The sequence below is a fragment of the Schistosoma haematobium genome, chromosome ZW (assembly GCF_000699445.3).
Source record: "Schistosoma haematobium chromosome ZW, whole genome shotgun sequence".
NCBI classification, from domain to species: Eukaryota; Metazoa; Platyhelminthes; class Trematoda; order Strigeidida; family Schistosomatidae; genus Schistosoma; species Schistosoma haematobium.
In genome coordinates, this window is record NC_067195.1 from 77,957,814 (window position 1) to 77,985,152 (window position 27,339).

The window sequence follows — 27,339 nt, forward strand, 5'->3', positions numbered from 1 at the left end:
AATCTGAGTGACAGTGCAACACCGTCTTATAGATTTGACCAATAATTAAGTCTTAGAAGATTATATTGCACACATATAACTGCTGATGTGGGATAGTATCGACTAACGATACTACCGCACTTCTATGCGACACTAACATTAGAGAAACCGGACCCCAATACTAAAACGTACCGGGAAAAGCGTACATGAAATAAAATTTTCTGAATAGACAACTGGAGAACAAATCCATAGTACTTGATTAGTCTTCTATATTTGTATCAACTAGACATCGTACTCCAATATATAGTTTCTGTGTATATTGCAGAAACTGTATTATCCGACCTGGATTACAATGAGAACATCGAAGGAGTTTAAGTAGCATACGTAGCTTCAGAGAAGTTGTATCAGATTTCGTATTTGGCAACAGTTATAAAGTTGAGCATTCAGCAACTTTGTACCGTCTAGACGACGCATCACTTTCAACTGAGATGAGCTGTTGAGTGAATTTAAGAAAATGATAAGAAAAGGGCATAGGAAAATGAATCAATGTAAATTGAATCCATTTGTGATAGTGACTTCAGAACTCGTCTAAATGGACGGTAACGCGGACCAAACAGAATATTTTACTTATTATGAAATTCTTGTGTGAGCTGGGATACTGCCCAAACTCCTATGCAAAAGTTGACGGTTTTCCTAGATGTCGAATCCATCAGGCAGAGGAGCGAAATCAGAAGACAGAGTACCATGCTAGGTGTTGTTTAGGATAGCTTCGCGCACCATTCTACCGTTCAGCATGCGAGTCGTGCACACTATTTGTATGACGCGAGGAGACTGCAACTCTCCCAGGCGTACCTTCCGTATCTGCCACCTTAGTTTCAGAACTGGACGTCTGACTTTGTTCCCCTCACACTAGTATATAAATAAGAAGAGAAGTAGGTGAAGGTGTTGTCACTTGGTACCGTTACTCTCCGAGAACTCTAATTAATATTCATTATATCAAACATTATGACTCGAATAAACAAACTGAAGGTTATAGCACCTAGACTGTTCCATGGTATATACGTAGTGTTTTCCGTACCAAAACAAATTTAATGATTTATTATTTTGTAAATGCCATAAGTTTTTTGTATACTTTTGCCAACTTTATGATTGCTTAATCTACTTTTGTCAAAAAATGGTTTTGTCATCATAAAATTTCCAGTTTATATCGCGAAATGACAGTTAGACAAATAGTGAAAACCGGGAGACACTGTACGGCCATTTCATCCGCGTGTGGAGCTACGCAGCAGTGCCCACGCTGGGATCAAATGAATGCTTAAATCCTAGACCACTGACCTGGTATTCGACAGTGTCAATACTTGACTTCAATCTATTTTTGTTATAGAGTGAAAAGTCCCACTACAGTTGTACTATATAGTGATTTCACTCGAACTTATATATACCTCTACAACTTTCCTCATTTCACATTTCTATCAAAATTTTGTCTAAATTCATCAAATTACATTCTTTCAAATAATGTACACTTATATTGGTTATTATTACCTAGTGTTTTGTATCAACATGAATATACGTGTAAAATGGTGTTTTTTCTCCATACTAGTTATCAGACAATATTATTATTGTAAGCAGAGACGGATGATAGCTAATAGTACAATCTAGAACGCTCATTTCATCCTATTTGGGGCTCGTCAATTAGATGTCAAAAAGAGATTAATCAATATTGCAGTCTTCAACATCAATGGGAAGATCTAAATAACCAATAAAAATCAAGTTTAATAGTTGAGACCATGAGTCAATTGAAGCTAGACCACCATGGAAAACCTGGATGGTCATTTCGTCCTATCGTGGGACTCCTCAACAGTACGCATTCACGATACCGCCTCCCTCGGGATTCGAACCCAGGACCTACCGGTATCGCGTGCGAACGCTTAACCTCTAGACCACTGAGCCGGCCGGCATTCAACGGTGTTAATGTCTAACTTCAACTAATCCACGAAATTGAGCAACACATCCACAATTGTCATCAGTGAGTTACTATCTCAAAACAAACCAGGTCGAACTCCACTGGTTACTACTTCTCATTAGAACTCTAGGATATACCTCCTGAAACCAGTCACTACTGAGAATATATGTTGATTAATATCACAAGGGGATTTTTGTGCGGATATTATAGTAATTTCAATAGTTCAGATCATAAGTCCATTGAAGTTAGACCACCATGGAAAACCTGGAAGCACAGGATAACAGTTTCATCCTAATTTTTTTTTAGCAGAAGTGTTTTAATATGAGAACAAAATAAAAATCCAATCAACAATGGGAATATGACATGTATATGAAGGGTTACATAATGAATAATATAAATGATAACAGTCATATATCTAATGTAAAATAAATAAAGGTTAAATCTTTTCTTATTGAAATGAGAAAAATACTCAAATGTTATTTTGAGTACGAAATAAAAAAACCAGAACAAGATCACAATAAAATATAGATTTATGTTAAGATGAATTGAGTGTTTATAGAAAAACTAACCAAATAAGAAGTGATATATAACAATATAATCTACATACATATTCTCATGTCATGGTATGATTAGGGGTGTATAATAGTTTTAAATAGAAATGAATAACTATCAATGAATGTAAACGACGAACATCTTATTCATGTAGGATGAAATGAATGATGTGATAGATCGGGTAATAGATCATAATCTGTATGAATAATGGTCATATTGGTTGAATGTAATGATCTATCATTATTATTATTTAATGATATAGCTTCATCATTTAATTGATCATTAGAAGTATTAGGAATATTTGATATAGGTCTAATATTACCAGAAGAATTAAGTAATAAATGCTCTGATGATGTTATAGTATTAATAATTGATGAATCATTTGAATTTATGATTGAATGAGATTCATTCATATGGTTACTACTATCATTTGTACTATTAGGTTGAGTTACTACTACTACTACTGTTGTAGGAGTTGAATGTGTTACAATTTCTTGATTATTACTACGATCTATTGTTGTATTCATGGGTGGTGGATTTGATATTTTTACAAAATTTGCCTGAACAATATCCTCTGTTGTTTGTGCTGGAGGATAAGGACATTCTAAGTGGACCAAATGAAACACCTATAAATAAAAAATAAGAATAAAGTGTCAATATAACCTGAAAAGATAATTAGATAGAGTTCCGATTATTACTTTATCAAGGTTTCGCATTAGCCTATTGATAAGTCTGCTATTACAAACCTATTACAAACACCAAGCTACTTCTAAAGTAATACATCTTGCTATTTACATGCTTAAACTGTCTTCCTACCAGTCCCGATATCTCCAAATACTTTTACACGTCAACTGGAACACTAGAGAGAATGTGCAAAGTGCGAATAAAAGCTTTACTATAAGTTTAATCTATATAGAGAAAAAAGTGTGTATTTATAGCAACACACCCGACCTTAAATACGTAACATGACCTTGGACTTTTGGAACCATAGTACATATAGTAGAAGTATAGGTAAATACCCTAGCAAAACCGTGGCACGTGATTCTGTATTTTCAAAATGTTCCTGCGAAGAATCAAGTTTCCTGGAGCTTCTAGGCCCCTGGAGACTTGATGAGGGATATTTTTAGAACTCCTCCGACATAAACATCAACTCGAACAGTACAGAAAAAGCGCGAAATATGAAGAACTCTATTCCAAGGTTAGTTCATGTATAGAAGATCGAATGGGTTGACAGTTTCATATGACCTTGTTCTTTTAAGACTTTTTGGAAAACCAATAAATATAGTAACGATAGCGTGACGATCCAACCAAAAACGCAACGCCTGATCGACCATCGTTCTAGCTGTTTTTAGAACCCGTTAATCAACGATGATTGCATGAAACACTGCCTGTTTCATAAATTCCAGGAGGCAGATTAGTTGTTAGTCACTTTTATTAGTTACTCAATTTAAACTAAAGTATTCGTAATACTTCAGTCAGTCAGCCAGCTACAGCGTAGGATCAGGGACACATATGCATCGGTTCAAGGTGCCACACCTCATTATCATTAGCACAGCAAGATGAACACCCGAATCACAGAAGCAGTTAACTCAATGGTGTATTATATAAAGGAAAGATTTTGTGTAAGGGTATTGTACAGAAAGAAAGAATTACTTCGTAGAAAGAAACATATGAAATACTTTTAATCTCATAGTTTAAGAGGAGAAAAAGTGTATACACCTACGCCATTGTGATCCATTCTGAGCCATATCACACATAGTCTCTAACCACTGGTTACGATAGTCACGCGGACCCCAACCAAGTCGTCTGTTTCTACCAACATGGATCAAACCATAAGTTAGTCACTTCAAGCAGATGCCACGTTTTCGTTTGCCGACCCCCTAACTTTCTTCTAACCGTCTCCAATACAAATCAGCATTGTGCGTCGTGGTAATCGGTGTTCAAGCACATACGTAACACGTGGCCTAACCATCTTAGTCGATCAAGATTTACAACCTCATCAACTGATTTACCATCATTTCCTAATACCCTGCGTCTTACCTCACTATTACTTACCCGGTGATCCCAGCAGACGCCAGCAATATTTGTAAGGCATTTGTGGTCAAATACTAGTAGCTTACGAGTATCTTCTACTCTTAATGGCCATGTTTCGCAACCGTAAAGTAAAACAGAGCGAATTTCATAATACTTATTGAACTAAGATTACTAAAGTCATTTACAGGACAATTATATTATACGCATATTATGATATTATAAAATATTATCTTTGTCGATGTTGGTATTACCGTAACTAAACACCGTTTACACGATATAGCATTTAATTCATATTTATGGAAATCTTAAACTAAGTTCCTTTGTGAAATTGCAATCATAATCGTTATTTTACTTCAAGAATTCTTAGCATTTTGATGCAATGAAATAACAATATTTTGATTAATTTATTTAGATTAGTGTAATGTAGGTTAATTCACAATTAAAATAGTTCTGTGAAGGCATACTTGATAATAATGGAACATTATTCTCACGAATAACATTGGAAGATGGTGATGGCATAATACCTTTAACTGGTTGAAGCTGTAAAATATAGACCATTAAACTGTGTGGCAGATAAGTGTTGTGCTTATTAAAACATCAAAACATTAAGGTTCTAAACCTAGGATAAGGTGTAGAGTATTGAGGAATATCTCAGCCTGAAATGAAGCAGTTTGCGTTCAGAACTCACTGGTTTTCGATGGTTCGCATCAACCGATGGTAACTTGTTATGAAAACCAAATATATTATACGTACTGTGTAGTTTTAGTTTTGCTCAAATAATAGATTAATCTGCCCAGTACATACACAACAATGTATCTGCATACTTAGCGATGCTTTCCTGCGAATTCCTAGTCTCTAAAAAGAATATAACGCTAGGATTATACGTAAGCCTTCAGACTTAGATAACCGAGATTTGATTTTGTTCTTGAAGTACAAAACGGTCAAACAGAGTCGATAAGACGTAAAACGATCAAGCAGCTCAGAAGTCTGAAGGCTTCTAATGGCATTTTGAAAGAAAGAAATGAAATCACTTGATTGGCACAAATGAGAAGTACAATAAAGGACTTAAGATTGGTGTTTCTTCAAGTTAGTAAAAATAAGATTTTAAAACCTCTGCTCACGTATTATTGGACAAATTTTCTAAATAAAATACTTATTAATTATGAACAAACGCGTACACCAAACTCAGTCAGTAACAACGTAGAACTTCGTACATACGTACATCAGTTCGAGTTGCCATACCATATCAGCACAGAGATGCAGTTGTCGATTCAAATCCCGTAGTGGTAGAGGTGGTAAGAGTATAAGCAGTAATAGGAAAGATTAGGGTTTGGAGATGTTATTTAAAGAGTATAACCCAGTGAATAAATTTGGAAAGAGAAAAAAAGAGACAAGGAGGAATTAGGAGATTACAATTTGGGAGAACACAAAAAGTGTATGCGCCTGCGCCATTGCAAACGATTTTCAGCCATGTCATTCAGGGTCTCTAACCATCGGTTGCTATCATCTCGCGGTCCCCAACCAGGTAGTCTACACCTACCAACATGGCTCAGCCCACTTGTCAGTGACTTCATGGACTTGTGCCATGTTTTGGTCTGGCCGCTTCTAGCTTTCTTCCAACCTACTCCTATACCATTGAACACCAAACCCGTAGTTATATAGTTACTAAATAGCTTCGCAAACCTTATGGAATGGCATTGAATATAATAGTTGCATTGCTAACGTATTTAATTATTTATATCACTTATTGACAAGCTTTCATTTGTATGACAAAGGTGTAGGTTCAAGTGACCAATTAATTTTATTGTCTTATGAGAGACGACTTAACTATCAAGTAGAAACTTCCAAAGATATGTTTGCAATGTTATATATGTATATTAATCACAAGATTTTTTAAGTATTTTGATTTATTTGTTTTCACACCGCCCTAGTTCTAAGCTTTTATTTGAACGGTAAATTGTTGCCATGCCATTTTCTACTCATAAACTAGAACTGATTCCGTGTATACAATACTCCGTTTTTCCCATTATTAATATTGTTGTTCTGTGTTAATACTTTTACTTAGTTGGTCTGCTGAATGATCTGGTCATGCATGTATATAAATGAATGTTTGACTGGTGATCCTTGACCTTATGTCCTTTCTGTTTATTTGGGTTAGTTAGTCAACGGGCCAAAAGTCAAGCATAAAGTACTAGTTTTCTAGTGCTTGTTGAGTATTAGCTGCCTAAGGTAGTCTACGTGTATTGGTCAGTGTTAAGATATGACACATTGACAGGAAATTAATTGATCAGTTTCATTGTGAAATTAAGGTACTTTACGTCCGAAAACTTGAATATAACATTGAAGAATCGAAAATCAGACAATGTAACAATCAAACAATTAAGAGTGAACAACATACATCATTAGCTGTGTTGTATGAGCCAACAACACGAATGAATGTTACTAACTGCAACGGGAATTTAATTATCTGCCAAGAACGACATGGCTCTGTAGAAGCATCACGTATAAGTTTCCAATCGACACGGTCATTTGATATATACACCGAATAAGAGTATGTACGTGAATCTAAATCCCATAGCAAAAATCTATGCAGAAGAAAAATAAGATAAAAGGAAACAGATTTACACTTAAATACAATAATTAAACTATACTTTATTTTCGCCGTCTAATCTGACTCTAGTTATGCTTCTTTACTTGAAAGTGGAAGCTGAACCTGAGCTGGTTGAGGGAGGAAATCTCCTATCCCAAAGCGCAACCCTGGTGCAAACTGAAAGAATGATGATTTGAGCGAAACCAAGAATTTAATTCAGTCCATGAAGCGAGTGATCATTATCCTTAGGCGTGTGGGTTTATGTAGAATTATTGGAGACCAGTCAGTTAGTCATATACAACGTAGGGTCTGCCACATTAGGGCAGATTAGACTTCCAAGATAAGTGAAGTTGCTATTCAGTGTAATATTTGTTTTGTTTCCCATCGTGATATCTTATTCGGTATAATATTAATTTCTTTGAATGTGCTATTTATTAAAGATACAATATTCTTATATTAGATTAACATGAACTATACTCAGCATGACACGCAGTATGTGGTTTGTTACAACTCTAGGTATTTTTCATTTGTGTGATTTCATTCTAATTAATAATTAAAATAGGTGTACAATCAATATATAATGAGTGTATTTTCGACAAGGGTCATCGTTGTGTTTTTAGGTCAATAAATCTTTACTTGTAATAGTCTTGGTGTGGAGTGCAGTGGTTCCCTGGATACGAACCAGGTAGCCTTCACCAATCTATATGGCTCACAGTCCAACAGTCAGTAACTACAATTGATTGATCACTGGGTGGTGATCAATGTCATGTATGTCAGGTCCTTCTTAGTGCAAATCGAATCCTATCGACTAAGTTGCAATGTGGCCACCAATCTAGGTGACTCAACATTGCGTGCACTATGTTGAAATCAGATAGTGGTTGGACGGAGTCAACAGGAAACCCTGGACTCAGTGATCAACCAATTGTAAATACATTTCAGTCCTGCGGGAAGTCAGTCGCGGCCCGAGTATCTCAGTGGTAACGTCTCTGACTATGAAGCTGGGTGACACAGGATCGAATCAGTCAGGGAGTATGAGCTCTCTCAAGAATACAGGTACACCCTCATGACGAGTGCCAAGTAGCACGAAACCTAGGTTCAGGGTTTCTTGTTGACCACCTCCAACCACTACCTAATTTCAACATAGTCAATGACTCGACGGGATGATACCATATCTTCTGAATTATCTTGAATACTAGCAGGCTTTCATATCTTTGCTGAAGTATGACATCAGAAAAAACATAACCCATAGTCATTTACTATGTGTAATAAACCAATATGAATAGAAATGAACTATCCAGCATTTTGTGACGTCATGTAAGTTGCTTCTTGAAACAATGACTAACCTTCAAGTTGGTTTAAGTTTAAATAATAAAACGAGTAAAATCTTATAACACAGTGACATGAACGATTCAAGACAATAAATATTGAGCAAGAAAAAAATTTCAAAGAAACATGACAACAGAGAGTTTACAAGTTAAATATACCTCATTGAACGTAATAAGAATGGCTGAGCTAATTGAACTACTATAGCACCATTGCCTAATTGATGACATGTATAACCAGAATTCCAATCGTACATTCGAATATTACCGTCAATTAGTGCATTCCTGTTTCGGCTGACACCTTCTAGAACAGTAGCACCATGATCGACATTTGCAACATTAAATGTAGGAACCTAGAGGAGAGAGGGACAATGCAAATATAACTTAGCATATTATTGATTATGATACTAGATATATCAGTATATGGTTGTAGAGTGTTGACTTTGATTAAAATTACGAACCGATCTAAGACAGCTATTAAAAGCATGGAAGCACCGGATGGCCGTTTAGTCTTAGTATTGGACTCAGCAACAGTGCGCATCCAGGACTCCGCAATAGGAGGTAGAATCCGAGATATTTGGTAGAAAATCATCAGTGGTAAAATCCTTCCGGTGCCAAGAGAAAATGCTTTGGTCAAAATCTACATCAAAATGTTTGACAGAACAGATGTTACTGGCGGTGAAATCCAAGATGCGCTTCTCGTCTTATTTGGGATTCATTGGCTGAATGTACCTCCATCCCAGTGTCGATATTCATATTAGGATACGAGTTTAGTGCCTTTCAGTTCAAAACGAAATGAATTACCTACTGAGTTACTGAGTCCAGACAGACAGCTACTAAATCGTTAAATGTTTGTGACATTTATTTCATTATTAGTAAGGATTAGATTAGGCAAGCCCTCACATTGAATCCTCAAGGCCAAAGGAAAAGAGGAAGACCAAATAACACATTAAGTTGAGAAATGGAGACACATGAGAAAAATAAACAAAAATTGGATAGAACTAGAAAGGAAAGCCCAGGACAGAGTGGGTTGGAGAATGCTAGTTAGCGGCCTATGATCCATTAGGAGTAACAGGCGTTAGTAAGGATTAGACTCCATTAATCATGACTTCTCACTAGAACTCCAAGAATTCCATCTTGAAGCTAGTTACTAGTTACATCATTCGATGCTACCGGCTCAGTGGTCTGAACTTTAAGCATTCACACACGAAAGCGAAGGTCCTGGATTCAGGTCTCGCGCGCGAGATTCGCGGATGCGCACTTCTGAGGATCCCCATACTAAGCCGTCCAGAGCTTTCAGGTTTTAGATCGTGGTCTAGCTTAGATTGACTCTTGAATTCAACCGTTAAAAATACTACAATCTCCACAAATCCCCACACTATTACTTAAAGATAATAAAATAGTGAAGCTAAATATGCTATAAAAAAACCCGTAAAAAATGAAAAAGAAAAATTATTCACCATAAATCCATCTATTTGTTGAAATACTTTCTCGCTATAAAAACATCTAAATGTAATTAAATGAAATGTTCGATTAAATGTATTTCTTGTCCCTGTAATACGAATAAAATGAATAACACGTGATGGGAAATATAATGTTTGCCATGAACGACACATATAATTTTGATAATCAACAATACGATGCCAAGTGGATTGATCTAATGATACATCAATAATATATGAATAAGATCTAAATAAAAAATAAAATAAAAAGAATAAATTAATGGGATAACTTAATAAGATGAGATATTTTGAAAAACTATTCGTCGACTGTATATGCTATCAATAGTATATCCATTGTAATATATTATAGACAATCTTTAAAGAGATTTCAGTAGCCTTCTAGATTAGGTTCGATTGTTATTCGATGCTTAGAATAAATGATCTCAAGAGAAATTGTGTAAACATTTTCTTGATTCGAATCCACTTCCACTCTTACCGGCCATGTTTCACTGCCATAAAGAAGGACGGGACGAACTGCTGCGCAGTAAACACGTCCTTTGGTTGATAGACGGATATCTCGCCTACGCCATAAATGACGCAAGTTGGCAAAAGCTAGTCGAGCCTTCTGTATCCGTGCTGAGATTTCGTCACACACCAGACCACAAGGGCTGATCAGACTTCCAAGATAAGTGAAGCGGTCGACACACTCAACTACTTCACTCCCTATCACTAGTTCGGGTGTCGATGTAACCCAATCCTGAAGCAACATTTTGCATTTCGAGGGAGAGAATCGCATGCCGAACATGCTTGCATTGTTGCTTAGAGTGGTCAGAAGACTCTGTATTTTGTCAGCGTCTTCACCAAATAAAACTATGTCATCAGCATATTCTAAGTCAACAAGTGAACCTCCCGGTAGAAGTTCAACCCCTGGAAATTTAGATGAGGAGAGTGTTATCTCTAAAAGTACGTCAATGACAAAGTTGAACAAGAATGGGAAGAGTGGACAGCCCTGACGAACACCACTTGAGGTAATCAATTCTGATGACAGTTCGCCATAAGCTCTCACTCTACCAGTTGTGTTCGAGTAGAGAGCCTTTATAAGGTTAATGTACTTCTTTGGTACTCCTTTCAGTGGCAAACACTGCCATAGAACCTTACGATCAACAGAGTCGAATGCCGCCTTAAGGTCGAGAAATACTACAATTGTGGGGCGTCTGAATGTGTGTCTGTGTTCTAGAACCTGACGTAGTGTCAATATCTGATCTATACAACCACGTCCAGGTCGAAAACCGGCCTGGTTTTCTCTAATCTGTTCTTCACGGGCTTTGATTAGGCGTCGAAGTATTATTGAGGCTAATATTTTAGACACTATATTAGTCAAACTGATTCCTCTGTGATTGTCACAAGAGGACTTTTGTCCTTTCTTATAGACTGGCACAATCAGTGATTGAGACCAGTCAGATGGGATTACGTCCAGTTCCCAAATTCTACCTAAGACCTCGGTTAATCTCATTGCTAATACTGGACCACCATCCTTAAAAATCTCAGGAGTAAACCTGTCAGGGCCTGCTGCTCTCCCTCGCTTCAGATTTCCTATGGCTTTTTCAACTTCGTAAAGTGACGGAGGACCTACATTAACTTGCCATTCAGGTTGACTAGAGATCGTGGGAAACCGAAGTGTGGCTGAAGGCCAGTTGAACTGATCCCTAAAGTGTTCTGCCCATCGATCCAATCTCCTGGATTGAGAATGAATGATATGTCCATCTTTCTCTGAGATTGTTTCGCTAACGGTCGGGTTCCTAATTCCGGTTTCCTTAACGAGTCTGAACAATTGTCTGATATTACCTATTGCCGCTGCCTTTTCCATCTCTCTTGCTTTCGCTAGCCACCACTGTTCACGATCATTGCGTAGACTTCTTGTCAGCTTGCGCTTAAGCTGACCCCGCTCTTCATTATGTTCAGAGCCAGGTGGAATGAGTTTCCGAGCATCTATCAGTGAGATAGATGCTGCTGAGATCCAGTGTTGCTCCCTAACCTTCTGGTTTACCTTACTAGCAGATATCACTGCTGTTTCCACAGCTTTTCGGATATCATTCCATGCTGCATCAGGGTGGGCATCACATACATGGCTGCCTAACTGTTTTCCTAGTTGTTCCTGAAATATACTCTTAGCTTGACTATCATTAAGTAGGCCCCTAAGAGGTTTCCTTGCAGCGTCTTTCCGACGTCCAGTAAGACGCAAGCAAATACGCGCTCGCACTAGAGCATGATCTGAATCTAGGCATGTGCTCCAGAATGAGCGACAGTCTTCTATCGAGCCCCTCCATCGGTGGCTGATAGCGATGTGATCTATTTGGGTCCAACGTTGGGACGAATTAGGGGGTCGCCAAGTTAAAAGATGTTTTTCCTTATGCTTAAAGTTAGTATTTGCAAGGAACAGGCGGTTATCTGAGCATAGCTGCAACAGACGGTCGCCATTATCTGTTCTTTGAGCCACGACACCATAAGATCCACCTAGGTGTCTTTCCCCATCGCTTAGTTTACCTACTTGAGCATTAAAGTCACCGGCCACTATTACTACATCCGAGCGCTTAGCTTTTCGGAGAAGGTCCGAAAGCTTTCTGTAAAACTCATCTTTTACATCATCTGAGCTGCAGTCAGTGGGAGAATAGGCAGAGACGACAAAGAGGCAACGACGAGTGTACCTATCTTTCCGGATTCTTACTGTTCCGTTCAGTCGGACAGCACACAAACGACTGTCTACTGGGATCCACTCTAAGAGAGCTAGTTCTGCCCTAGGACTCAATGCTATACCTACGCCGGCCAGGCCACGGGAAGCAGAATCAGGGCTTCCAGATACACGAAGCGTAAATCGAGTCGGTTCATTATTTTGGCATGGTGAGGTCAAATGAATGACGCTACTTGAATCCTGTATGCGCGTTTCGGAGACGCAGCACACATCGATGGCGCGAGATTCTAAAGTTTTAGCTAAGGAAGCCTGCTGTCCTATTTGGCAAAGTGTTCGTACGTTAAAAGCTCCTACGTGTAGTTTAGAGCGTGGTTTCAGGAGACCGGGAATGGCGTTCCACGTACTCGAATCGTTTGCCATAGCGGTGCGAGGTGATAAAGAGACGTGAGGAGGGTTAGTCATGGAGATAAGAGAGGTATTAGGAGGTGTAGGAAGGATTTGAATGTGACCACCTTGGTCTCTTGTGGTGTTACGGGTATGAGGGCTGATGTCACTTCCCGGCTTCCCACACCGTGGAAGGGTATTTCTTGAGGAACCTGAAAAGGAAATTGGATTAGTGTTGGTCTTGACGACCTGGGAGCGTGACCGCAGAGCCCAAGGGACAACTGCTTGAGGCCGGTCGCACACGGCCTTTTTGTGGGAGGCTTTTGACGTGTTAGCTCCGTTCTTCAAAGGGCCTTACCGCCGGAGACGGAAATCCGTGAGGTAAAGTGAGGTGTGACATTTTTAGGGTCGACAAAATTCAATTATACATCGCTTTAAAAACTCTATGTGGTACATATGACGAACTGAAACTAATTTACCGTAAATCTTGATCCCATAATTGCATGCGTATAGTATTCACAATACTAGGTTTACCCAAACGAATGATAATATTAGCATTGGGATCATTCAACGAATGACGCACTACATCATATTCTGAATGCGGTGGTGGTGGTTTATGCTGACTAACACGTCGTCTTGTAGATGGTTGAATCCAACGGGCTGGTTTATTATCATTCACACAATTAGTAGTACGTGGCGTTGTTGGAGTATTTAAAATGCTAGTTCCGTCAAATGGAGTAACATTTAAACCATTATGTTGAATGTGATCTTGAGCATTAGATGACCATACTTGATTATTATCTGGATAATGTAAAGAACTCCAAGAATTATTGTTAACTGTATGATTTATGCCCCAAACTACGCTTTCTGGTAAAGAACTTCGAGGTAATTGAACATGATCATGATGACGACTGAGTAAATGACCTGAAAAACAAATTTACAAAATTATATATATTTAAGTTTAAAACGCTTAAAGATAAGCATATACATTAATAGGAGTTTAAATCAATTATGGAGATGGTCACAAGATGTCTAGAATTGATAATAAATAAAGCTAACTGAATGATGGTCATTGTAATACTAAGTATACAAGACCAGGTGGAATACAGACTTATGACTAAAATACAATTGAAACGAGAAACCAAAGCAGCTTAACACTTGTGATGAAACTGTTAAATAATGTAGTAGAAGTCACAATTAGTAAAAGAAAATTAGTTAGATTAAACTGTGTAACAAGGATAATTGTATTACTGCAGGGATCTTGTGAAAATTGTTAAATTTGATAGTTTACATTACTGGGTGATTGTAATTAGACAGCTATTAAGAGCCAGAAAGCACTGCACAGCAGTTTCATGCTAGCAGAAAAAAGCATCCAAGACACTAACATGGGTTGAACTTAGAACTTTCAGGTTACACGGAGAAAGTCTAACCATTAAAGGGCAATTGTTTCACATACAACACGACTGAACTTCACTTACCATTGGGATTTTTATCTATGCACATCTAGAGATTTAACAACAATCAGTAATAACTCTTGGATTTTCGCAAATTGAATGGTTTGTGAAAATGTCTGTATAGCTTTTTAAATTACAGGATATGATTAGGTTATAGTAACTGGAACAGTGTACCCTAAGTCGAATACATTGAACGACCGTCTTAGCTTCTCGAAATGTTCACACATGAATATATATAAACTAAGTGGTTCGACAACAAACAATATTTATTATAGGTTCACATTCAAGTAATCGACTCAACAGTAACAACATAAACTTTAGTACATAAAAATGACCGGTTCATCAACTGTATATCAATAGTAATTGGTTTTTCCTCTAGAATGACTGTAATACTCTTTAAATTATTTGGATGACTTTCGTAAAATCATGAGAAAGAATCAGACAGCATGGATAGGAAAACTTAGTGGAATGTTCTTCGACATTGTGGAGTATCTGAAGACATCGTCACTAACTCCTACGACGGACGGGATTTTAAAATCATGAATAAGGGGCAACTCACAGACTTATTCCAAATGAGGTCTAACGTCAGACAAGGTTGTCAACTATCACCTACTTTTTTTCTGCTATCTGCTAACTGTATTATGAAGAACCATACATCCCAAAAAAAGCCTCAACATTTGCAAGGAATAAGCAGGAACCGGAAATACGACACAATGAACAGCAACCCAAATCACCGTTGATGGCAAAACTCTAAAAGAAGTGGAAGCCTTTACATATCGAGGAAGAAAGCAAGACCATGAATACCAAGGAACAGGAGAAAAGGATAGCCTAAGACAGAAATTCTCGGAGATTCCTGGTGGGCGGCCTATGCCTCACGAAGGGGTAATGGGCTTAAGTAGATAAGTAGTACTAATCTTTATAACGTTGTATCTGACGGTGTTGATTTTTCAATTGTGTATGTTGAGGCCTACTGATGTAGAGATTGCTGCTACACTAGTGGTCTTCATCCTCAAATCTCGAGGTCTTCATAATCCAGTCAACCACAAGAAGAGAAAAGATGAGAGTAAGCAACGTTGCATGACACCGGCTCACACTTGCAATGCATCTGTCAGATGTTCTCCATGTATGACTTTGCAGTGTACTCCGTCGTATACATTTCGTATGATGTTGACGATCTAATCAGCTACTCACTCCATTGCGTCGAAGGAGGTTTCGTAAAGTTCTCCTATCCACACTGTCAAACGCTTTCTCATAGTAAATGAAGTTGATGTATGGTGACGAGTTGCATTCAATTGATTTCTCAATAATGATCCGTAGTGTCGCGGTTTGGGAGATATACAATCGATTCTCACGTAATCCTGTCTGTTGATCTCGGAGTTGGGCGTTTACCAAATGTTCCATTAAGTTCAACAGCACTCTGTTGAAAAAATTTCCCGGTACTGTTAGTACTGTGATGCTCCTGTGGTTCTTACAATTGCTCATATCTCCTTTCCTTGTTATCTTTCTTCCAAATCTATCGGTACTTGTTCTTCCTCCCGAAACCTCCTGAATAGAATGCGGAGCATGTTGCAGTTGTCTTTAAGTCTGACTTTAGTGCTTCGGCTGGTATATTGTCAGGTCCTACCGCTTTTCCACTCTTGATCTGTCTGGTGTCCATCCAATTCCTTCAATTGTTTGTGGAGCGACATCTATAGGAATGTCTGTAGGTGCTGTATCGATCTCCAGTGGATTCAATGGTGATGGTCTATTCAAGAGTTCCCCAAAGTAGTCTAACCATCTGTTCCTCTGTTCTCAAACCTCAATGATATGCTCGCCTTCTGTGTCGTTGAACGGCCTCCCTGGTTCACCATATTTCCCCACTAGTTCCCTCATTGTCATGCAGTTGTTTCATGTCTTGTTCTGTTGCACCTTTTTGCGCTACCGTTGCTAGGTCTTCCACGTAATTCTGCCTGTCAGCTCAAATTCTCTTCCTCATTTGCTTGTTTGCTTCAATAGATTCAACTTGTGCCTTGACTTTTTCTGTTCTTTTGCAGCTGTTGTTAATTGCTGTCTTGTTCTTCCATTCTTTATATTATTCAGGGTTTCAATAGAAATCCATTCCTTATGATGATGGTACTTGAGGCCTAGGACCTCCTGATACGTTCACGTTAGTGCTTCTTCGATCCCTCTCCAATTGTCCTCCATAGTTGTTTTATCTTCTTTGAATGGATATTGTAGTTCTTGAAACCTGTTGTTAAGAGCTATCTTAAATTTTTCGGGTTTGTAAGTACGTCGAAGGAAGGCGGTATTGAAACTTATAAATGCTGTTGATCCAGTTGTCTATTACTTCTTTATCTTCAATTTCATCTTGGCAACCACAAGATAGGTGGTGATCTGAAGATATGATGGTCATGAGGACTAATAATATTATAGTAAATGAAGACTTGGTGGGGAAAACCAATTCATAGTTTAGTGAAAAATCACAAAGTGGCTTGGTAGAATATGAAAATGATACATTAAATAACTCATCTGCACATCTTTGAAATGTCTCTTACAATCCTCATCGTTCTTTCATTCCTCTTGTTACTTTGGCTGATTTCAGCTTTCTCTCTTCTCGTCATTTTCCTCTTCTACTTATCATGCCCGATACACACTTATATCTGTCCGTGTAAATAGCATGAACCACAATATTACCTAGCTGCCCTAAACGAGATGGAATAGGGTTAGGGATTGTGATCTACTGGTTAAAAGAGCAATAATAGTTCAATCACAAAGAAGGAACGTAGCAGAGGAAGTAATCATGAATAAAGATAAATAAAAGGAATTTTCAGCAGCGTTTGAAAAATGTTAGACACCAATTATTATTGTCATTACTACCAGTATTGTTACTACCATTATAATAAAAAATCTCAACTATTAATGCGCGAAAATGTAAGTAGAATACCTGAGATATCAGACATCATGTCCATAGTTGGTGCCTGAGTTTTATCATTATTTTGTTGTTGGAAATGATGAGATCTACAGTGAATCTCGTCCTGTTCTTCGTCTGTATCATCATCTTCAATAATGTCACTGTCATCGTTAGCATCACCGGGAATAACATTTCTCTCGGAATAGTCTATATTGGAACTAACATCCTCACTTATCTTCAAAGATTCAATATCCAATTTATTTACATTCAATTCATCCGAATCAAGAGAATGTTCAACAAAAAAATGTGGATATGTTCCATTTTCACCAGCAATTAGTGAACAACCGAAACGAGGAGATGCTAAGTTAACACCTGGTACTATAATTTGAAAGTAATACAAATCTTTTTTAAACATTGGAAGACATTGATGGCAAAACAAAACAATATTAAGACATTCATAGAATTTATACATCATCAAGTATATTAGTAAGAAATAAAGCATATGTTTAAATTGGTTTGAAAAGTATTGAACCTCTTGAAACAACCGAACATATCAACCGACTGACAATTGCCTTTGAATTTCTATTTATACTAAGTGATCAATGAGTAGCAATATTTGTCCAATTCTTGTTACTGATAGAATCCTATCGACAGAGTTTTGATGTAATTACCAGTCTTACTTACTTACGCCTGTTACTCCTAATAGAGCATAGGCCGCCGACCAGTCTAAGTGATCTAATATCAAAATATTTTATGTTTCATTTCGGGTAGTAAGATGTAGTAAGATTTGAACCTGGCTTTCGTGTTAGATAACACTAATAGTCAACATGGGGCATCTAGAATCTTGAGGGAACTGATGCTCTATGAAGAATTCAAACGTGGATCACATAATGCTGCAGTAATAGACGCTACTACTAGCCTCTCTAAGCTGCGTCCAATCTCTCATTTACCGACTGTTTTTAACTGAGAAACAGAAGTGTGATTCAAATCTCTATAGATGTGTTGCGAGTATGAAGTGAGTCCCGATAGGTACATCAACACTAAAGTATAGTTACGTCCAGCTGACGGAACATACATTCTTGATTTTACTGCTGGCTACTACCCTCAACTTTTCAGTAATATGTCAAATATTGTTTTTTATTTCGTGTATTCAAGTTTAAACACCAAATATTCTTCTAAAAGTATAATAAGTATTTAGTTAGTTGTCTTTCTAAAAGACTCAAATAATCATTTGCAAATTAGATAACAAATTTAAGTTAATCATTTTTGTTTTATTTACTTTCTTTTATATATTACCACCTCTGAATTAACTACTCCTATGAAACCGGTGTTCATCTTGTTGTGTTAATGAGGTATGGCAACTTGGACCGATGCATATATGTGCCTGGTCTTACGTTGTAGCTGACTGACTGACTTACTGATAATGTGAAGGGATTTTTCTACTGGCTTTCATCAACTACATCAATCGGAACGGAAAAAACCAACATAATTTTTATGAAAGATAGTTTTCAGATTTGTAATGAACACAATCGATTTGTTCAAATGATCATACAAAATGCTGATCGATAAATTACAATGTACAATGATAATATATGGTCTACTGAAAGCTGCTATTTACTCAGTCATAAGCAGCGTAGAACATGTCATATATATGTATAAATTCAATTTGCCATGTCTTACCGCAACAAATGAAGTTATCAAAACAAATGCCAGAGTAGTAGAAGTATTAATATTATCAGTTGTGGTAGAGAAGATTGAGTATAGGAAGTATGATTCAAGAAAAATTAATGAATTTGAAAAACAAAAAAGTATAAGCTAGTTTTAAAGCTCGTGATCTAAGGAAAGACAAAGAATGGATACATCCGACATAATCAGAGCCATATTATGTATCCAGCCATTTGGTTATGATAACCATTTGGGTTGAATCAGGTAGTCTGCACCCTAACTACATTCCCTATTTCAACAGTCGACCTCATCAACTGATTCCAAATCTTGGTTAGGCAGCGTGTAGCTTTCTTACATTATACATCATTATTAACGCAATCCCCAAAATGTACTCATATAAAAATACGAATATAAGTGATCAACAAATAGTTTTTATATTAGTGAAGTGTATGGATTCATAATACACATTATTTATGATGAAAATAAACACATGATGATAACACTAACAAGAATAAGCAAAATACTAACTTACATAGCCATCCACGATGAGGCAATTCAGTAGGACAATTAGTTTGTCGGTTAATTGCATCCAATAGTTCTTCTGAGCTAACAAGTTTTGATGAACGTACCTCAGTTAATAATTCAGTAAGTGACATCAACTCGAAACGAACACATTGATGCATCATATGAGTACAACGAGACTTCTCTGAGGTAGTAGTCATACAATCGTTTGCTGATGACTGTTCGTCGTTTTCAGCATCTTGATCGTAAAATAAAAAAGTGGGAATAACAATAATAAGAACAAAGCAAAAGCGGTGAGAATTTAATAGTAAAAATCCTTCTCTTTACAAGTATTTTAGTCTGAAAACACCGGAAACTTAAAAAAACAACGATCGATAAGAACGAATCAACAAATTGTACATAAGTTAAGTGCCTCGGTCACTTAAAACTCAGTTTGTTCACAGAATTGCTATGTTTTCCTTTCGCCACTAATTACAAAATTGAATCTTTTTTATAAAGATTTCCAATTAATTCACGTTACGGCACTGAATAGCAATTTGGCATTGACGTGGAGAGGAATGGAGAAGCAATAACAAAGAATGACAGATATTTCATGGGACATTGTGTCGCTAAATTTAAGCTCTGAAAAGTGCAAGCGTTCAGTTTAGTGTCTATAGTATTCCACGAACCATAACCTACTTACCTACACCTGTTAACCCTCGTGGAGGAGCATAGACCATCCACCAACATCCTCCATCCAACTCCGTCTTGGGTAATCCTTTCCAGTTGCTATTCATTCTTTTCATGTCTGCTTCCAATTCTCAGTGAAGTGTGTTCTTTGGTTTACCTCTTTTCATTTGCCCATCACAATTCCAAGTTAGGAATTGACTTGTAATGCAGTTTCATGATTTTCTCAATGTATGTTCTACTCATCTCCGGCTTTTCCTAATTTTCTCCTCACTTGGAAGCTAACTTGTTCTCGGACACAGTAAGTTGTTGCTGGTGTCATTCAGTAAACGGACATTGAGTGTCTTGAGAACAAAATTATTTGAAAATACTTTTACGTCCTCACACTTGCTCAGATCTCCATTCGTTGGTATCTTGATGAGGTATCCTTCTTTCCAGCCCGTCGGTGGTACTTGTTCTTCCTCCAAAATCTTCCCGAATCACAGGCTTTCTTATAAATCACTGTTACATTCTTTTATATTACAAAGTTACTGTAATTCAAACGTGACTCTTGTATTCCCTTTTATTACTCTGATGTCCTAGTTTGGACATAATCGTATTTTTTCTCATTCCATGAGTATTGTGGTTCCGTTAGTCTTATATTTATTCATGTAACTTTTATAGTTAGTAGAACTAAGAATGAATTGGATGTACAATTCTAGGTAAAGCGTCCTTTCTCTTCCCTTGAAAACTAATGAGGCCATTCGCAGACATAATAACGCAACCTCTGACCTACCTAGACCAGGACATGAAAATGACAATAAACTTCACGCCCCACAATGCCAGCAGAGAGTAGGCGGAACCTTTTTACTCTGCATGGAAATTTATTTTTATAATATGAACTCAGAGGAGGTCGGGTCTCATATCTAGGGTGGGGCATGTACTTCGTAACTGACCTGACCACCAGAATGGATGTATGGTATCACAAAATTTCATCAATCATTAGTACCCGTTTGCTGCGAAAATGGCTTTACTTATTACTAAATTTTAATAATAAATGTATTACCGAAACGCGTCACTTGTTTTGAATCCCATCACATCCAGTGACTGACGAAATCTTGGTATGTAAAGAAAAACTGTTATCTGGCAATAATAATGAAATGATAAAAAGTGATGTGCCTTATTTATAAAGCACAGGTTGGTGTGCTTCGCTTTGAGCCACACAATGTGTTGAGGCTAGAAATACTACTCAGCTACCTAGACTAAAGTAAGCAATCGGGTTCGGACCTAGGGATTACTTGTTGAACTACAGGTGCTTTAACCACTGGGCAATTACCTCAAGCGCTATATAACATGGGATCATCTACAATCTATTAACTGATCATTGTAACAAATTCAATTACGTAGTAGATTAGATAGTACTTGAAATGCCCAATTAAACCATTTGTTACTGCGGTATTTAGTGATGGAGACTTGAAGATCCTTGGAATACCATTCATTGTCTTGGATGTTTTGGATACATTTCAAACGATGTTAACATAACACAAAACCTAAATCAATGTCTTTCATTAGGTTCGCTCTAATAACTGAATGTTGGTAAAGATCTACACCCTTTTGTAGAAACCTTCACTGTTAATAACGACTGATATTGAAAACCTTGCCAATCAAAATTTCTATTCAGAGGGCAAATCAATCTGAATAACGGACAAGGTTAACAAGTGCAATAGGCTTACCTGTAATCGATGGTGATTTTTCCATGTGCGATGGCGAACTCAACGATGGTATTGTTTTGGTATTGTTTTCAGCTAAGCAACTGATGTTTGGTTCTTTCTTTTCAGTTGATAAACTAGTTTGTTCAGCCATATTATTACTATCGTTATTACCATTATTATCAGCAGTTATTACAGGGGTATTTGATAAATGTAAGGTTTGCGATGTTCGACAGTTGGATTCTTTAGAGTTTTGTAACCATGAGCATACAGCACGAAATATTTCAATTTCAGAGGCACAGAAACTATCACGAGATAGTAAACGTTCGACAGATGACTGAAATAATAGCAAACGATATAATTTAGCTCATTCTAAGTCAATATAAAATAGAAGTGATGGCTTATTGATTGAGACATTTGATCAATGGGGTTGCAACCTCGAACTCCACTTCAGCGACTATGAATCTGAACAAGTAACTCACAGCACAAGACACTTCACATGAACTCAAACGCGGCCATTGAGTTACATGAAAGCTTTAGAATTTAAATGTGAATATACCAAACCGGTTTCTGGTGTGTGTAATACTGAGATAGAAGGAAAGTATTGTATTCATGTATGAATAGTGAACCGTAATTAAAATAAATACCATGGCTGAATTTTATTAATCAATGTAAGTCTGTGAATCGCTCATGGCATCATTTCCATGAAGTACCGAGAAATTAGGAATACAATATCTCTTGCATGAAAACGTAAATTTAAGCCGTTATACCATTTGGTATAGTGGTAATAACACTTCATGAACAATATAGTATTGAAAATAGAACGTATCTGTGCTACTGCAAAATAATTCAGACATGGAAGTATATATATATATATATATATATATATATATATATATATATATATATATATATTAGATTGGTAAGTAAGAATTATAAGTCCATAGGGGAGGAACACTATGAAAAAAACAAGGGAAAAGGCCTTGGCAAAATAAAATACAGGACTGAGTGAAGCAGTCTGTGTACACATTACTAAAGTTCAGGCTAACAAAACAGTTAAGATTTTTTTGATAAGCAAAACTGGTCAATTCACACACTTTTGGGGCATTTAACTGAAATGTACAGAATTTGTCAGACGATTGATGAAAATGAACAATTTAAGCGACCAAAATTAATAACTATTTACCCTCTCTCAATAGGAAACACTAGAGGAATATCCTCATTATCAATACTGGGTTGTCTATGCACAATAATATCCTTTGAAAATTTGCAAGGTTTGAATAGGTGGTCAAATCAAATTCGTGCAACAAATTCGATGTGTGTTAGATGCAGAGTAACCAGAGGATTAATAATGATATGGTAACGTGTAGATTTTACGTAGGTTATATCAAGTAAAGAACAAGGAATTTTACAAATTGTGGATAAAACGTGGAAAATGTTTAAAAAAAAACTTGCATATAGTCGTTATTTTCTAATTGGGCAAAATATTTTCCTAATTAGGAAAGCACTGCTGACCGTCTATTTCCTAAGGTTAGGGCTGCAAGAAATAAATCCATGATTGATTGTGATAGATCAACATGTTAACTTAATTGGTATCGATGTTGATTGGTTACATAGTTGAGCTTTATTCTTAAATACTGTGACAAAAAACATTTTGAACTAGTAAAGGTTGAACACTTTATGGCTTTGAGCAGTACCCATCTAAATAAATTCTTCCGACAAGTCATAAATTCATCATAGTACAAAGAAACTGGTAAGACAAGCACGAAAAATGTATAAACAATGTATAAGGACACATGTATCCACAGACCCAATAAACTGACCTGTGATAGCCTAAGGAATCGTGGATTGTATAAAGGAGCAGGTGCAAGGCAGTCTAAAAACCGTAGGCAAGCCGTTATGAGATCATCCAGGTTATACATTACAGCCATATCATAGATACACCATACATTCTTCACAGAAAGAGAATGTGTTAAGTAAGTAGATATAACAGTTTCCAAACTACGAAAATTATATTGATGAGCGAGACACAGGATACTAAGGGTAAGCTGAATGTGTAAAAGAAAATTTAGTGTTACGGATATCTAAAATGAAATGAAGTGCTAGTAAGTAATAGAAAATAATAAAAAGGCCACCTGTATGAATAACTAAAGACTGATATCAATCACTCTTACAGTTTGTATGTAGCCACAATGACTTACTTATCCATAATTACAAAATCTTTTTTGATGTCGGATATTGGATGAAAAGCATTTTAATCAAGTATTGAAACAAATATGAGTTATCTCAACAAAATTCCAAATTATGTTCTGACGCAAGCGAGATATTTCTTCCAACCAAAGGAGTTCATTGCTTATCAGTCCGCACCGATCTACTTCGCAACAATGCTCGCGTATTTTAGGACCGCCTAGATTAGGGAAAAAGTGCCAGGTAGGGATGACGAGGTAGCGAACCATCAACAGAAGTGATTAGGACATGCGTTAGCTATGCCTAACAAACGCCTACCTTGACAGGCGGTTTTCTGGAGTAGAAGTAGGCTGGTAGAATGCTAGGGGTAATCGAACCAAAAATGGCATCAGTCCATGAAGTCAATCAGACTTAGCAATTTTAGTAGGTGCAGACTACCTGGTTGGGGTCCGCGTGATTATCATAACCAATGGTTACAGACTTCGAACGACACGGCTTAAAATCATCTGCAACAGCGCAAGTGCATCTGTTCTTTGTCTTCTCCCCAAGTTTTGAGATCCTAAATCCCTTAAAACTTTTCTGCTTTGATTTCACCAATTTACATTCCTTTCACGAATCGCATCTCCGATGCCTAACCTTCCGTATTACCACTGATACTGTTACTACCCTTGCCATTAGGGAATCTGACCAAACAATTTCATCTTGGTGCCAACGAGGTATGGCAACTTGAACCGATTTACATTTGAACCAGGTTGTTCGTCCACTGACTGATTATGCTCAGATGGAACATAAACATATTAATTAAAATGCGCAAAGCAAACAAGCTTTAATTGGATTTTAAGCTTTGAGAGACTATAATTTATGGGCGAACTGAATATGAAACAGGTTTTGAATTTTGGCACAAAATTCACTCATCAATTTGGCTAAATAGCGTTTTGGTATTTTAACTGGTGTCAGTTCGTGATGAAAGTACTAAATCTAATTCCCAACCGTAACCATTAACTGTGTGTCATAATTCCAATTCCTCGCACTGGTTTACAACCCTCATTTAGTGCCAATCAGTAGGTGGACATCCTCAAGATCACTTTAGCGTCGATCAATAGTCAACCATAAATTACAGTCTCACCAGTATGACTCCTTAAAATATTCATTTCATTTGAAAAGTGACTAGTTTATTTTTAACCCGAATACATGATATTTGAGTGTGTACAATAGACGTAAAAACATTTTACTATGCCCCACAAACCTAAAAAATTAATATCCTTAACTCTGATGATACTCAAAGTGGACAAGGTACATTAGCATGTATTACCTCATGGTTGAGTAAACGTGTTTCGCACGATTACCAAACAACAAAGAAACAAACTATTATCCAGCTGTTTGATTTTATCGGATTACTTATATCTAACCTATAGATTACCAAGTATTTCGGTCAGAATAAAAGTATGCATGAATATATATAACCCGAGACATAAACCTTATCACATTCAAACGGAAAGCTCGAAAGTCCCGAGAAGAAAAAGGCTAAGTAAAGTAGCTTAGCTGCTTTAAGTTAGCAAAATAAGAGGAATAAACAAACCTTAGGTTTTGTTAATTTCATCTGACCGGTATAAATGTACTGTAGGATGTTTTTGAAGGCAACCACATTTATATCGTTTAGATAGACCACAGGTGAAGACGACTCGGCAAGTCCTCCATAAAACAATGCTCTAAAGTACTCAGAGCGAGCTGCCAATATAGCTCTGTGAGCAGGGAAACGAGTATTTTGAACAACTAGAATAACATCACTAAATGCTTCATTTCGATAGAGCTGAGAGATGCACGGAATAATTTCTTTAGAATGATTAATTCCATACACCAGAGGATCTTCATGTACTGTACTAGTAAATGGGACTCCAGAACGAGTCAACGCTTGATCAAACATCTTCGTGACCTTCGAAAGTACCGACCAAGTTAGAGTTGCCACTTCTTAGTAACACTTCTTAACGTTTCAAAACGAAAACCTTGTAAGGTAGAATTAAAAACTTCTTCCTTCTCACTCTGAGTCGGGCTAGTATTTTACCACTCCTGGATACACAAAGGTATGATTCTTGTTATATTCCTCCTAGAAAATAAAGGCCAAAACGAATTGGTTTATAACAGAAGTGATAGAGTTAGAATGGTTTGAATGATTGTGGAAGAAACAGGAAAATCTTCCACTTAAATAGAACGTTCGCCTAATATCAGTGGATTCCTTATACCTTTAGATAAGGTCCTAGGTGCAAGAAACTAACAGAACTACGAGGTTAATTAATAAATTAATATGAAAGAATGTTTAGATGCCCCCAGTAATATACTAGGGTTCGTCATGAATGTCTGTATGTTTAATGAACCAATTCAGTCGTCAGTGAAATCCAAATGCTATAACTCCCAGTACCAGTAGAACCAAGTGGGAACAATCAAATGTACTTGTACCGATTTACTCTACAAAACTAGATATTATCGCAGTAACAGAAACTTGGCTAACGCTGCCTACAGATAGTATGGAACTTAATTTCCGGGGTTTTATCTTAGTAAGAGCCGACAGAAAACAGAAGCGTAAAGGAGGTGGGTGGCTCTACTCATTAGAAATGTTATTCCATTTGCCATTATCGACAGTGTGTCTCATGAGAGTGAGACGTGTGAATTAGTTAGTTGCCGCTTGAAATGCAAAAGACAACAGCTGCTGATTGGTTTGGTCTATCGCATTTCAAGCTCTGAGGTAAATGAGGTCTTGCTAAGCAGTCTGAATACTTTGTCGCAAAGTGGTCGATGTCTAATCCTAGAGGACATTAGTGAATCCATGGTAGACTGGTAAAATCTGCGAACTGAATTTTCAGACGATTCCTTCGAGCAGGAGCTAGTTGATGCGTTTATCACATGTGCCCTAGTGCAACATGTGAAAGAAGCGCTTAGGTATGACCCGGACTCTGAATCATCCTCACTCGATCTTATTTTGACTCACTATGAGGATGACGTTGCGAGCCTCGATTACATGCCCCCATCTACGTAAAAAGGATCAGGCAGTTTTAACTTTCGACTTCCATATAACTGTCAGTCACGAGCACACGTTAGCTCAATCCAGACCTAACGTCTGGAAAGCAAACATGTCAGATACCATGCACTCAGCATCGTAAAAAGATTGAAAAATAGGCCGTGGGTCCTCAAATGAAACGGCTTGAGACGCATTTCGAAATTTATACTTAAAAGTTACCGCCCCTCACATCCCTTGGACCGAGAAACTCTCCACCATGGTTCAGTTGGGAGGTTCGCATCCTTCTCCGGAAGAAAAGA

General features: G+C 37.2%; 1 protein-coding gene across 1 annotated transcript; it reads right to left on the reverse strand.

Annotated features, from left to right (window-relative positions):
- Positions 1-72: 72 nt before the first annotated feature.
- Positions 73-26,131, reverse strand: BTBD9 (BTB/POZ domain-containing protein 9). The gene is made up of 11 exons (XM_051212370.1): positions 25,607-26,131; positions 23,664-23,888; positions 21,865-22,177; positions 19,497-19,724; positions 17,333-17,677; positions 13,435-13,879; positions 9,901-10,129; positions 8,603-8,793; positions 6,927-7,113; positions 2,550-3,120; positions 73-888 (listed from the first exon to the last, which is right to left on the reverse strand). Exons 1-10 carry the CDS (start codon positions 25,949-25,951, stop codon positions 2,641-2,643), a joined length of 2,988 nt encoding a protein of 995 aa, XP_051072549.1. The 5' UTR covers positions 25,952-26,131; the 3' UTR covers positions 73-888; positions 2,550-2,640.
- Positions 26,132-27,339: the final 1,208 nt, after the last annotated feature.